Source organism: Oncorhynchus tshawytscha, linkage group LG13 (genome assembly GCF_018296145.1).
Source record: "Oncorhynchus tshawytscha isolate Ot180627B linkage group LG13, Otsh_v2.0, whole genome shotgun sequence".
NCBI lineage: Eukaryota > Metazoa > Chordata > Actinopteri > Salmoniformes > Salmonidae > Oncorhynchus > Oncorhynchus tshawytscha.
In genome coordinates, this window is record NC_056441.1 from 65,707,677 (window position 1) to 65,721,499 (window position 13,823).

General features: G+C 42.7%; 3 protein-coding genes across 5 annotated transcripts in view; 1 reads left to right on the plus strand and 2 right to left on the minus strand.

Annotated features, from left to right (window-relative positions):
• Positions 1–1,223: 1,223 nt before the first annotated feature.
• On the minus strand, positions 1,224–7,096 carry LOC112265527 (glyoxalase domain-containing protein 4). The gene is made up of 9 exons (XM_024442899.2): positions 6,830–7,096; positions 6,623–6,672; positions 6,349–6,469; positions 6,133–6,277; positions 4,384–4,517; positions 4,051–4,137; positions 1,836–1,949; positions 1,667–1,753; positions 1,224–1,575 (listed from the first exon to the last, which is right to left on the minus strand). The coding sequence occupies exons 1-9, from the start codon at positions 6,917–6,919 to the stop codon at positions 1,510–1,512; spliced, it is 894 nt and encodes a 297-aa protein (XP_024298667.1). The 5' UTR covers positions 6,920–7,096; the 3' UTR covers positions 1,224–1,509.
• Positions 7,097–7,219: 123 nt separating this feature from the next.
• mrm3a (mitochondrial rRNA methyltransferase 3a) lies at positions 7,220–13,246 on the plus strand. Of its 3 annotated transcripts, none has more exons than XM_024442896.2 (5): positions 7,220–7,675; positions 7,870–8,114; positions 8,217–8,384; positions 8,537–8,754; positions 11,414–13,246. In XM_024442896.2, the coding sequence occupies exons 1-5, from the start codon at positions 7,269–7,271 to the stop codon at positions 11,486–11,488; spliced, it is 1,113 nt and encodes a 370-aa protein (XP_024298664.1). In that variant the 5' UTR covers positions 7,220–7,268; the 3' UTR covers positions 11,489–13,246. The 3 variants fall into 3 exon arrangements, with proteins under 3 accessions (XP_024298664.1, XP_024298665.1, XP_024298662.1); XM_024442897.2 differs by lacking the exon at positions 11,414–13,246 and adding an exon at positions 8,894–9,056; XM_024442894.2 differs by lacking the exon at positions 11,414–13,246 and having other exon boundaries at positions 8,537–9,748.
• Positions 9,881–13,823, minus strand: part of LOC112265526 (nucleoredoxin) — a 90,820-nt gene continuing 86,877 nt past the window's right edge. Inside the window, exon 8 of the mRNA XM_024442898.2 lies at positions 9,881–11,028. Coding sequence (XP_024298666.2) covers positions 10,846–11,028 — 183 coding nt within the window. The 3' untranslated portion in view covers positions 9,881–10,845. The remainder of the gene's footprint in view (positions 11,029–13,823) is intronic.

Genomic DNA, 13,823 nt, shown 5'->3' on the forward strand with positions numbered 1-13,823 from the left:
CTTTGATTTCCATGCCACACGGTGGTTAATTAATAGACAGCTTTGCTCCTCTTTGAAGCCCGGAGACCTCGAGCTTAATGTCACGTTATGTCTTGTTAGCTAAAGATTTAAATGCATGCAAGACACTATTCAAGAGCAATTAAATAACATATGCCAGTTAACGTTGGCATGTCTAGTCTGTAAAATCTGATGACTAAGTTACACTTTGCTAGCTCTAGGGCCAGACTGTGGTAAGCGAACATTCGCTAACTGGCTTCAGTACCTGTCACAAAAAAGTTTGAAGGAAACGATAACGTTAGCTAGCTGGCTAAGAAAGATGGAACGCTAGGAATGGTTCGCCGTTTCGAGTAGCGAGTTAGCTAACTATACTCACATCACTAACAGTAGTCAGTTACTAGCTAACTAATGTTAGTTGGCTAGGTAAATAGCCTCGTAACATTAGCTAGCTACCGCGTCAATTGAAACCAATGTTGGCAAACTTGGTAATTAGGGGGCTAGCTAACAAGTATTATCCCCTTTTCAGCTTGTAGAAAATCTGAATGTGTCAAATGTTCTCATCCCGCCCGGAGGGTTCTTATCTTCATTACATTTTCAGTGGCAAAGCAGCATCAGCATCATCTTCTAGGTGTGTTGTCTACACTGTAAACAGAGGCGCGATGAGAAAAAAACAACCAAAAAGTCAATGGTCGACTAATTTGTAACCCGGAGTATGAAACGCCTCACACTCAACCCACCTTTCACCTAGCTACATTGCACTTAATCTTTTTCAATCAGTGAACAATTATTTACTATGCTTCTCCCTTTGCTTTCTCCCTTTATTATGCAGCATTACCACTCAAGAACAGCTAGTTTAAAAATGAACTAGACACTTTCTTATTCAGTGTCATTCTTCTCATGCCAAAGAAAGGGGATCACTAGAAAATGGTAGTTGGAGTGAGTTGTTAGCAAAGGTGAGGCAATTCTCCCATCTTCAAGAAAATGTTCATGCCATCCCCTTTTGATATTGCTCAGTTTGATTTTCCCATTTGATAGTTCAATGAGTATGACATGACACAGCTTCTACACCACAAGAGATATGCATATACCCCCTTGTTTCATTGTTTTTTCAACCAAGGGCCGCCCACCAATGTCTGCACATTTCACAAAACTTTACCTACAATTTGGCAGTGTGAGGACTTCACATGGATATTACTCTTCACCATAAATGCACTGTTCTCATGAAGTCACAAGTATTAGTGTTTTACTCATGTCATTGAGCTGAAGAGGTACAATTCTTTTCAATGCATACGCAAACAAGGTTAATATAAGTGGTCTATGATCATCAAGTGTCTGCCACAGTATGACTCAAATACAGCTACACTTTCAGTCTCATTCTAAGCATCTCAAAATAATACTTTTGGTTGAGTAAAATCTACTGACATTGTGCCGCTGGAAGGGTAATGCCATATATGGGGCAAAAGGTTGGAAATGTCCAGAAGACCCATGATGGCTAAGCTATGTTCTTCGTACTTATGCTGAAGCCTTCTGCTTGTTGTGCTTGGCAAACCAGTCATCGCTTTTATCTTCAGCCATAGCCTGAAAATAAATTAGGGTAAAAGATTAAGAGCATGTACTCTGTGATAATGCAAAGTATTGTTTAATTTGTATAATATTTCTAAATACCAACCTTATCCAGCAATGCATTTCCACTGGGGTCCATCTGGGAGAGTTGTCTGAATGCCTCATCTCCCACAAAGCAGATCTCATGGGCATCCTAGAAGACAGATCACCACAGTTATGTGAGAATTTATAATGAATCAAGTCTACCCATGTTAATAATTTGGTAAGGCACTCACTGGATCAGCCAAAATGACCACTTCTACTGTTGCCTTCCCAGGGGTGTCCAGGCTAATCAAGGGAGTAAGGATTTTCTGGTTCTCTTTTGTCATCAGGGCTTCAAGATCTGCCAACTAAAAATAATAAAACAAATAGTTGAATATTGCTTTCTGTGTGCATGTATGTAAAGAATCAGTGGGGCAGATAATTTAAGAATTTAAAGCATTGTATAGACCACTTTGTTTTGCTAACTTTGCCGCACAAGGGCGATGTGCGCAAGTTGGTGTGAGAACAAGGGGGAGTTTTTATAGAACGTTAGAAAAAAATAGCCTCTATTTACAGTGGCTTACGAAAGTATTCACCCCCTTGGCATTTTTCCTATTTTGTTGCCTTACAACCTGGTATTGAAATTGATTTTTGTGGGGGTTGTATTATTTGATTTACACAACATGCCTACCACTTTGAAGATACAAAATATTTGTGAAACAAACAAGAAATAAAAGACAAATAAAATCTGAAAACTTGAGCGTGCATAACTATGCACCCCCCCCCCTCCAAAGTCAGTACTTTGTAAAGCCACCTTTTGCAGCAATTATAGCTGGAAGTCTCTAGGGGTGTCTATAAGCTTGGCACATCTAGCCACTAGGATTTTTGCCCAATCTGCAATGCAAAACTGCTCCAGCTCCTTCAAGTTGGATGGGTTCCGCTGGCGTACAGCAATCTTTAAATCATACCACAGATTCTCAATTGGATTGAGGTCTGGGCTTTGACTAGCCATTTCAAAACATTTAAATGTTTCCCCTTAAACCACTCAAGTGTTGCTTTAGCAGTATGCTTAGGGTCATTGTCCTGCTGGAAGGTGAACCTCTGTCCCAGTGTCAAATCTCTGGAAGACTGAAACAAGTTTCCCTCAAGAATTTCCCTGTACATAGCACCACCCATCATTCCTTCAATTCGGACCAGTTTCCCGGTCCCTGCCGATGGTGTTCTCGGGGTGATGAGAGGTGTTGGATTTGCGCCAGACATAGCGTTGTCCTTGATGGCCAAAAAGCTCAATTTTAGTCTCATCTGACCAGAGTACCTTCTTCCATATGTTTGGGGACTCTTCCCACATTGCCTTTTGGCAAACACCAAACATGTTTGCTTATTTTTTTATTTAAGCAATGGCTTTTTTCTGGCCACTTCTGTAAAGCGGTCCTATGGACAGATACTCCAATCTCCGCTGTGGAGCTTTACAGCTCCTTCAGGGTTATCTTTCGTCTTTGTCGCCTCTCTGATTAATGCCCTCCTTGCCTGGTCCATGAGATTTGGTGGGCAGCCCTCTCTTGGCAGGTTTGTTGTGCCATATTCTTTTAATTTTTTAAATAATGGATTTAATGGTGCTCCATGGGATGTTCAAAGTTTTGGATATTTTTTAATAATCCAACCCCAATTTGTACTTCTCCAGAACTTTGTCCCTGACCTGTTTGGAGAACTCCTTGGTCTTCCTGGTGCCGCTTGCTTGGTGGTGCCGCAGACTCTGGGGCCTTTCAGAACAGGTATATATACTGAGAACATGTGACAGATCATGTGACACTTAAATAAAGTCCACCTGTGTGCAATCTAACTAATTATGTGACTTCTGAAGGTAATTGGCTGCACCAGATCTTATTTAGGGGCTTCATAGCAAAGGGGGTGATGCACGCACCACTTTTCAATTTTGAAACTACACCAATTTGGACTATTTTGTGTATGTCCATTACATGAAATCCAAATAAAAATCCTTTTAAATTACAGGTTGTAATGCAACAAAAGAGGAAAAACTCCAAGGGGGATGGATACTTTTGCAAGGCACTGTACGTTACTTACAAGTGCAATTCACACTACTTTTGGATTAGAATTGGATTTTAGTTTGTGTCATCATCACAAAATAAACTGCATTATACTTAAACACAAACTTCAACCAGTAAAATGGCTCTTTGGCTAGCTTTTGCTACAGCCTGTATCAATGAGCGTTAGTATTGTAGCTAACAACTGCTGCATCCAAAATAGTTATTTTGCTAAGATCACAACCAAATATAATCGTAGTGACTGTTCAAGCAAGAATCAAAACATAATTGTATGCGTATGAGAACCCAAAAAAGGCTTTGTTGAATGGGTGCAGATGGCGATGGCTTTCTTACTGCAGCCAAGAGTCGGGCGCATCTGCGCGTGACATCAGTGTGTCATGTCATGGAAAAGGATCTATTACTTCACCTGCTCACGTGGACAAGAGAACGCTATCCGCCCGAAGGCTGTCCCATGATCTACTGTCCCACCAATGTTGTGAAGCTCTAGTTTACACTGCAAATATAGAGAAAAACACACACCTAGCATTAGCACCATCTTATCAACTCCTGCAAAAACACAGTCACATTCTAAGTGTAGAACACAGGAGGCTGCTGAGGGGAGGAAGGCTCATAATGTCCGTAACGGAGCAAATAGAATGGCATCAACCACATGGAAACCTTTTGTTCGATGTATTTGATACCATTCCACTCCAGCTATTACCACGAGTTCGTCCTCCCCAATTAAGGTACCACCACGGACCTGAGTGTCTGCGAATCCCATCAGCACAGTCTTCTCCTCATGTCTCTCTATCACCTTCATCCCCAAAAGGGAGGACCAGTAGTGTGTTGATTTCTGCAGGTCAGACACTGCCAGACACACCTTCTGTACAGGATCTTTAACCAAGTGGAAAACAGATAAACATTCACAATATACAGGTACATGCCAATTTAAAGGAAACGAGGGACACAAAGTATTCTGAAAGCAGGTGCTTGCAAACAGGTGAGGTTCCTGAGTTAATTAAGCATTTAACATCCCATCATGCTTAGGGTCACGTATAAAAATGCTCAGTTGCCCATTATTTTGGCTACCATGGCTAGCAGAAGAGAATCTGTCTTTACTGAAGACTCATCTCTTCAGTGGGTCATATGATTGAGTGTAGTCTGGCCCAGGAGTGTGAAGGTGAACAGAAAGGCTCTGTTGCAACGAACCGCCCTTGCTGTCTCTGCCTGGCCGGTTCCCCTCTCTCCACTGGGATTCTCTACCTCTAACCCTATTACAGGGGCTGAGTCACTGGCTTACTGGTGCTCTTTCATGCCGTCCCTAGGAGGGGTGCGTCACTTGAGTGGGTTGAGTCACTGATGTGATCTTCCTGTCTGGGTGAATTTAACTATGCTTTCTCTAATTCTCTCTTAGAGGACCTGAGCCCTAGGACCATGCCTCAGGACTACCTGGCATGATGACTCCTTGCTGTCCCCAGTCCACCTGGCTGTGCTGCTGCTCCAGTTTCAACTGTTCTGCCTGTCTATAGAACCCTGAAGGTGCTACCTGTCCCAGACCTGCTGTTTTCAACTCTCTAGAGACAGCAGGAACGGTAGAGATACTCTTAATGATCGGCTATGAAAAGCCAACTGACATTTACTCCTGAGGTGATGACTTGCTGCACCCTCGACAACTAATGTGATTATTATTATTTGACCATGCTGGTCATTTATGAACATTGTGGCCATGTTCTGTTATCTCCACCTGGCACAGCCATATGAGGACTGGCCACCCCTCATAGCCTGGTTCCTCTCTAGGTTTCTTCCTAGGTTTTGGCCTTTCTAGGAAGTTTTTCCTAGCCACCGTGCTTCTACACCTGCATTGCTTGCTGTTTGGGGTTTTAGGCTGGGTTTCTGTACAGCACTTTGAGATATCAGCTGATGTAAGAAGGGCTATATAAATACATTTGATCTGTGACTTTGAAAGAGGGCTATCAAAGGAGCATAGGGGTTTTAAAGGGGTGGGTGGGTGTGTGTGTCAGTCACCAGATCTCAACCCAATTGAACACTTATGGGATATTCTGGAGTGGTGCCTGAGACAGCATTTTCCACCACCATCAACAAAACACCAAATTATGGAATTTCTTGTAGAAGAATGAAGGTCACATCCCTCCAATAAGTTCCAGACACTTGTAGAATCTATGCCAAGGCGCATTGAAGCCGTTCTGTCAGGTTGTGGGGACTCAACACCCTATTAAAACACTATGTTAGTGTTTACTTTATTTTGGCAGTTACCTGAATATAAGGAGTATTCATATCTAGACTGGTTCCAGATATGTTTGTGCTCTTGCCTACTCCATGCAAGCCAAACATGGCATGGCAAGGATTGGCATGATGGCACAAACAGACTGGTACCCAGGTTAATTCATTTCCTCCTGGACTTTAAAATAAACATGGTCTACTATGGTCTACTGCTCTACTTTACAGTATACTACAGCAATGAGCTTCGTGCAAAGCAATGTTGACCCACCATTAGGAGGCTGTTCTTTGTCCACCAGGTAGAAGTGATAACCTCCTGGAGCCTCAGCCAGATAGAGGGCCTTTCCAACCTCAGTGAGGGGCCAACCAAGCCGCTTAGCATTACTGACAGCCTGGCTAGACTGCAGAGTCAGACCCTGAAATTGAGTTAGGATTGGGTTAAAATGAATAAACATATATGGTTGTTAATGAACAACCATTCACTTACCAGGAAGTCATTGCCAAGGCGATATTCTCCCACTCCATAATTGTAGGTCAGCTCAGCCGCAAAGTGATCATCTTCTGGACCAAAGCCGACCATTGTCTTGCTCCATTTTCCATCATAAGGGCTTAACTCACACAGGCAAGTAGGGCATCATGAGAGAAGGAGTGACCGTATTGTTACACAAGTAATTCAAACAATCCATTTTCACAAGAGGTGTTTACAGACCAAAGTCCGTTTCAAGGGGAGGTTTGAACAGTAAAGTTGACAGCCTGCCTACCCATTACAAGTGGCCTTACATCCTTCTTCAAACTCTTCGTGACGCAAAATCTGAAATCAAATCAGTGATTTTGACAAAACAGTGATCTAGTCCCCAATATCACGTGTTTACAGAACAACATTGAGGAACAATCATAACAAAAGAATGCAACAGTGGTACACTCTGTGCAATGTTTGAGGATGTTCTACGAAAGAGCTGAACATGTACCTTCATGCCGAGCACATCTCGGTAAAAGGTGGCCGTTTTGCTTCTGTCACCCACTTTGAAAACAAAATGCAAGGCTCGACTCAAAGCCATGTTCACCCGGTAAGTTTGCTATGTACTATACGATTATATATCACGCACAGTTTGTCTACGTCGATTGAGGAGCCTTGCAATCGATTGCTCTGGTATCGATTCTATGGAAGACAACATTTTTGGTACACTTAAAATTATTTGCAACTCAATTGCAGATCCAAAATCTATCTCAAGATAACGAGGAGTATTTCAATTAAAAGTTAAGCATCTAATATTGTTTTACAAATCAGTATTACCAACATAAAATATGTTTTACTTGGATTACCCACCCCCCTTTATAATGGTATAAACCAACCAATCGCCATACTGTCGAACGTTATCACTCTCTCTTCTTACTGTTGTAGCAAAGATGGCGGCGTTCGTGAGAGGCATGTTTTGGCATATTCTTGTAGCGGAACGAAGTAATATTCTGAAAAAAAGTAACGACTGTATCGTAGATTCAAAGAGATACGTGCGAGCATTGAAAAGGAGGCCTGTGAAGGTTTTGTATCCTGATAGTGAGACGACCTCTCCAACATCGAAACAGAGGTCAGATCAAATAGTCAACAAGCAGTCTCAAAAAGTTGCGTCCAAAATGAGGGAGTCCACTGTCAACGCCATTTTAAAAAATGAGACCACTAATAAACGTGTTAGCAGCATGTCATGGAGTGCCAGAAATGGGAATGCATCCACAACGTCGGAACATACAACCAATCTGAAGGACCAACTAGGTGGCCTCAAATTCGAAAGGGCCTTACCTGGTGACAAAAGATTGGCGTAAGTCTCAGTGCATGTTGGCTATCGACCCTATGTTATATGTTAGTTGAGTGAATATATCCTATTTAATTATAGTGGCCAGTAGGGGTCTAGTAACTACGGGATTGTTATGTATGTTTGCATGTAGGCTTAGTTTGTTAGCTGATGTTCAGCCCAGATATCATGACCTCTTTTACCCTCTCTCCATCTCCCAGGAGGGTAGTGAGTGTGGCTTGCTCCAGGACGTTTCGGGAGCACCAGGGTAAGATCCTGTTGGAGGGGAGACGCCTGATCTGCGATGCCCTGGCTGCTGGAGCCAACCCTCAGATGGTGTTCTTCAGTTCTGTGGACAGACTGTGTGATCTCCCCTTGGACAAACTGAAGCGGGCCACTCTGGTCAAAGTCAAGTTTGAGGACATCAAGATCTGGTCTGACCTTGTAGCTCCACAAGGAGTGATAGGTATGATGGGCTGCATGTTTTCATTTTCAGAATGCTTTTGAAGTTCTACATATATATTGTTGAGAATAAGTACTGTATATTGACAACGCGTACCCCTTGTAGCCATATTTTCTCGGCCAGACCCATCCCGGCTGACATTCCCTCAGGACCAGCGTGGTCAGTCTGTGCCGCTGTCCCTGATCTGTGACAACGTGCGGGACCCTGGGAACCTGGGCACCATCCTGCGCTGTGCTGTTGCTGCAGGCTGCCACAATGTCCTGCTCACCAAGGGTATGTCATGATGATAAGCTGGGAATGGGCATAATCCAAGTCAATGATGCCATTTCGAGTGGAGCTGATAGTGAGGAATTGCTGTGTATAAACCTGTGCACTACTCTGAATGTGTCTTTCACTAAGCATCTTGTGTATGTCTATTTTCACAGGTTGTGTGGACGCTTGGGAACCTAAGGTGCTGCGAGCAGCGATGGGTGCCCATTTCCGCCTTCCCATCTTCCCCAACTTGGACTGGGACGACATTCAAAACCAGCTGCCAAAGTTGGTGACTGTCCACGTGGCAGATAACTGCAGTGGCTCTGAGAGAGAAGTAGCTGAGGAAGCAAAACAGTCCAACAAACCTTCAAAGATGGGGGAATATGGATGGGTGAGTAGCAGGCCTAATTGTAAAGACATGCGCTATAAGGAATATGAATCAGATTTAGACTCCGAACTGTCACTTCCAAGAGTGGAGACCAAGTTGTACCATGAGGGCTGGGCTCAGGGGAACACTGGTCTTGTGATAGGTGGAGAGACTCATGGACTGAGTCTAGAGGCTGTCCAATTGGCTGAGAAAACTGCCGGTCAAAGACTGTTTATCCCTGTGGTCTTTGGAGTGGACAGTCTCAACTCCGCCATGGCAGCCAGCATTCTCCTATTTGAAGGCAGAAGGCAACTGTTGAACCTAATGGAGACGTCTGGGAGGAAAGCTAAGTCTAAGGTGCAATTTCCATGATCCATCCATTGGAATCCATATGGAGTGTAATGGACATGTTATTCCTGGTGTTGGTCACTTTTTCCATGCATACAATCTTGGCTGCAACTCATGTCAGACTGAATCATATGGATGGATTTAATTTCCATATTCAACTCTCAGCTAATAAGTGAAGTAAAATGAGTGACACATTTCACATTGTGGAAATTTTGTATTCTTTCCTGTCTGCATATTTCCTCGGTCTTACAACATTCCTGCCAGTGTGGCTTTAGAAGCTTCACTTAGTCTCCACACGCAGTTGGCCTCTAGATTTCCTGTCAGTTGACTGTAAACTGCTGCCATGCAAGATGACTGCTTAATCTCTATACTGGACATGTGCTAAGTGTGTCTGTTTAGCAAGGGAAATAATCTGTCCATCTAACAGGCCCAAAAGCAATTATCATAGTAACCACAAGGTGGCACCTGAAGCAACTTCTGAGACCTTACTGAGAACATTTACTGTATGTTATGAAGTTGTACGGTTAAAAAAACAGTACTGCATGTGAAAGGTGTGAGATACTTAGTTCTCTTATACTGTAAACATATGGATTGTGTACAAATGCCTGACATCAAAGAACAGTACACTTGATTTTGTTTTTTAAAATTAGAAATAAACATGGAAACTACATTTCTGGAGTCATTATATATAAATAATGCACACATGTAGAAGTAATACCAAGCTAATACTGTCTAAAATACATTTGCTCCCAATGGAATAAAACTGGCCTCATGGATAGAGGAAGTTGACAACATAAGACAATTGTGCTTAACAGTGAATTTTAATGGCTGTGAAGTCATGACTAGAGAACCAGGGAGTGACAAATGTGAATTCATACTTCCAACACTTAGTTGCTAAGGTGGATTTTAATGCCATTTTTGTGCCTTCAAAAATATCTGGCCTTTTCAATAGATGGGATCTTCACAGAAAATCCTCTTAAATGTCATGGTGGTTGAGATGGAAACTTAAATTGGGTCGAGCTGACTATCACTCACTTCATTGTAGAACAAGACAAGTGAATAGTATTTGAAATCCCATGACACACAAAGCCAGATGCAATACAAAACAAAATGACCTTTTAAACCAGGGAAATCTTAACATTTATGCAGCACCTTTAAAACAGAAGAACAATAAGACAGTTACATTCAACTGAAGTTCAGGACATTTTCTGCACTGCATATTTGTAAATTACAACTATAGAACTTAGAAAATTTGTTGCAATCATTTTATTCTTTCTCAGCACATTTTGGAAAACAAAAGCAATGTGGGTTCAGCAAATGTAATAAAGAGACATTGTGACATGTCAAGTCCATTGGGTCAACATTGTGTGGTTTCTTCTAGTTTCAAGAAATGCTAATAATGAAACTGATTTAAAAAAAAGCTATTGGAAGCCAAAAAGCAACAGAATCTCCATATTACTGTAGGGGCTGTAGTCAATGCAAGGCACCACAGGAGAAGGAGAAGACTCCATGAGAGAAAGACATATCTAAAAAAAAAGGTCATGTCTGTAAAAAGTGAGAACTTCCTCTGACAGAAAGGGGGGAGAGGAGGCTGGTGGTGGTAACTGGGAGGTCAGGGTTTGATGGAGGTTATGGGTTTCGGTCCCGTAGGTTTCTAGGTGTGTCCCCCAAATGGCACCCTGTCCCCTATATAGTGCATTGCTTTTCAAAAGTAGTGCACTATATAGGGAATATGATGCCATTTGGGACACAGGCTAGGTGTGCTCTCTAAATGGGCTCTGGTTTGAGCTTCTCAGCCAGGAAGTCTTGGACAAAGGTCTCCACCACGGCCGGTGTGATCTCCTCCACGTCCTTAACGTACTTGGCCCGGGCAGACATGTCCAGGATGGTGAGCAGGGGTGCTGCCTCTGGGAGGTTGGTGTAGTCACGCAGGGAGTCACTCATGTCATCCTGGGAACACAGACGGGTCAGTCATGATCATATGACAATCTTGCCTACCAGCTGACTCTGTCAAACCTGTCTATATGCGGTAGCAATTATGCCTGAGAAACAAGTTATGACAATCACATGTGAAGTAGACTAGCCTACATATTATCAACAACAGTTTATCCTGTGTGTCATGCAAAAGCAATTGCTAGATAACTACTAACATCCTTATGACTGAATATAAAAACAATTGCTTCAATCAGTTATGACTTGATATTGGTAATAAAACTGGGACAGCACACAAGATGAACTATGCCACTTAATATTACTCATTCACAACTCAAGGTGATAGTCTCAATGTCTGCTTGGTTTTGAAGACTGGGGACCTCTCTTCTCTCTCCTCCTGCAGGCAGTGTGCCCAGCTAGCCAGGGTTCCATCATGCACCCCACTCTTGGGGGGGGGGGTCCAACATCATCCCTCTAAAGCCTCACTCAAGGACTACAAGGCTGGGAAGCTTCAGACACACATCACAGTGTGTTTGAATAGTGTATGCATGGGAGGGAGGGAGAAAGAAAGAGGGAGTGTTGTATTCCTTCATGCCTGGTGAGGAATAGTATAAAAGGGCGTGTGGTGGAGCTTTGACGACAGAGTTAGTCGGGACAGAACTATGTCACTACCTGAATGTCTTTTTACAAGCCCTCAAACACAGATCCCAGGCTTGATCTCACCATTTAACAAATGGGAATTACAGATGGGGCCTAGAAACATAAGACAGCAGGAATAACTCACTATAACACCACAGCAGACAGGCAGCAGCTCCCCAGCCCACTCACTTGGAGGGGCAATCAATTATTCAGAGAGAATATAACACAGGCACTTTTTGGCAATAGCATGTCATTTCAGTTAGTAAATCAACAAAGCTGCATTAGTTCCAGTCAGTCAAGACTTTTGTTGATTTATGTGAGGTCACACATTTCAGCTGTCATTTAGCAGATGCTCTTATCCAGAGCGACTTACAGAAGAAATTAGTGTTAAGTGCCTTCAAGGGCACCGACAGATTTTTCACCTAGTCAGCTCGGAGATTCGAACCAGTGACGTTTCGTTTAATGTCCCAACGCTCTTAACCGCTAGGCTACATGCCACCAGACTAGTATCTAACGTCGACTGAGATGGTCTCTTGCTTCCTCATGACAGGATGAGCTGACTTCCCCTCAACTAAGCCCTCTGGGTGAGAGAGGCTTGGAAGAGATCGAAGATAGAACAATTTCATATGGAAAATATTATTTTAAAAATAGATGTTACAGGGAACGACCACAGGGTGGCACTGTCACAAGATTGGAAAGCTGTGATTTAATGAGTGCCAAACGTTCCTGTCATCTGGCAAAATGGCAGTAAAACTAAAAATGGATTAAACTGCACAATCAGCTCTCAGACCTCTCAAAGAGCAGCTTGGTCGATTTGCTACTTAAAATGGACAAGTATGTATGCCAACAAAGTTTGACCTCAACTTGTTGTAAACCCGCTAGCAGAACAGTTGAGTTTTCCTGTGGCATGTAAAATCTGGAGAGCTCAATTCTTCTGAATCTCTCAAATCTGATCTAGGAACAGAACATTAGGTCTTAAACCTATTAAGGTTCATAAAAATATCCAATGAAAGTAATTGCTACACTTATGAGGATGATTCATGTAGCCACAAGCTACATTCTCAAGCTTTAAAAATCTGTGACTCCACACATCCTCCTTAAAGTCTTCTCTTGCAAGCTCAAATTGAAGATACATCCTTGGGCATCGCCTTAGAAAGGAACCACAGAAAGAGAACCCACAGAGGAGTCTGTCAGCGTGGCCTCCCAGCCTCTTAGATATGAAGAGATGTAATCTCCCTGGCTGTCTTCTTCTCTGTGGGAAGTCTTGCATCTTCCTTTGTGTGGCTGCTAACCCTGTGTAAACTGTTCTTCATAAGAAGCAACCAGTCCAGCCGTGAAAGAAGGAGGGAGACAGAGAGGCCAGCCCCCGCCCTCTCCAGCCCAGTTCTGAACACAAAGAGTCGCTCTGCTATGTCTGGCCTGCAGTCACTGACTGACTGCCGTGATAAGGCTAGTGTGTGTGTTAACCGTATGGAACCTACTGCTGCACAATGTCAGAAGTCGACCGATTTATGATTTTTCAACGCCGATACAGATTATTGGAGGACCAAAAAAAGCTGCTACCGATTAAAATCGCCCAATTTTTATTTATGTATTTGTAATAATGACAATTACAACAATACTTAATATAATACATCAATAAAATCAATTTAGCCTCAAGTAAATAATGAAACATGTTCAATTTGGTTTAGAGAATGCAAAAACAAAGTGTTGGAGAAGAAAGTAAAAGTGCAATATGTGCCATGTAAGAAAGCTAACGTTTAAGTTCCTTGCCCAGAACATATGAAAGCTGGTGGTTCCTTTTAGCACAAGTCTTCAATATTCCCAGGTAAGAAGTTTTGGTTGTAGATATTATAGGAATTATAGGACTATTTCTCTCTATACGATTTGTATTTCATATACCTTTGACTATTGGATGTTCTTATAGGCACTTTAGTATTGCCAGTGTAACAGTATAGCTTCTGTCCCTCTCCTCGCTCCTACCTGGGCTCGAACCAGGAACACATCGACAACAGCCACCCTTGAAGCAGCGTTACCCATCGCTCCACAAGAGCTACGGCCCTTGCAGAGCAAGGGGAACAACTACTTCAAGTCTCAGAGCGAGTGACGTTTGAAACACTATTAGGGCTCACCTGCTAACTAGCTAGCCATTTCACATCGGTTACACCAGCCTA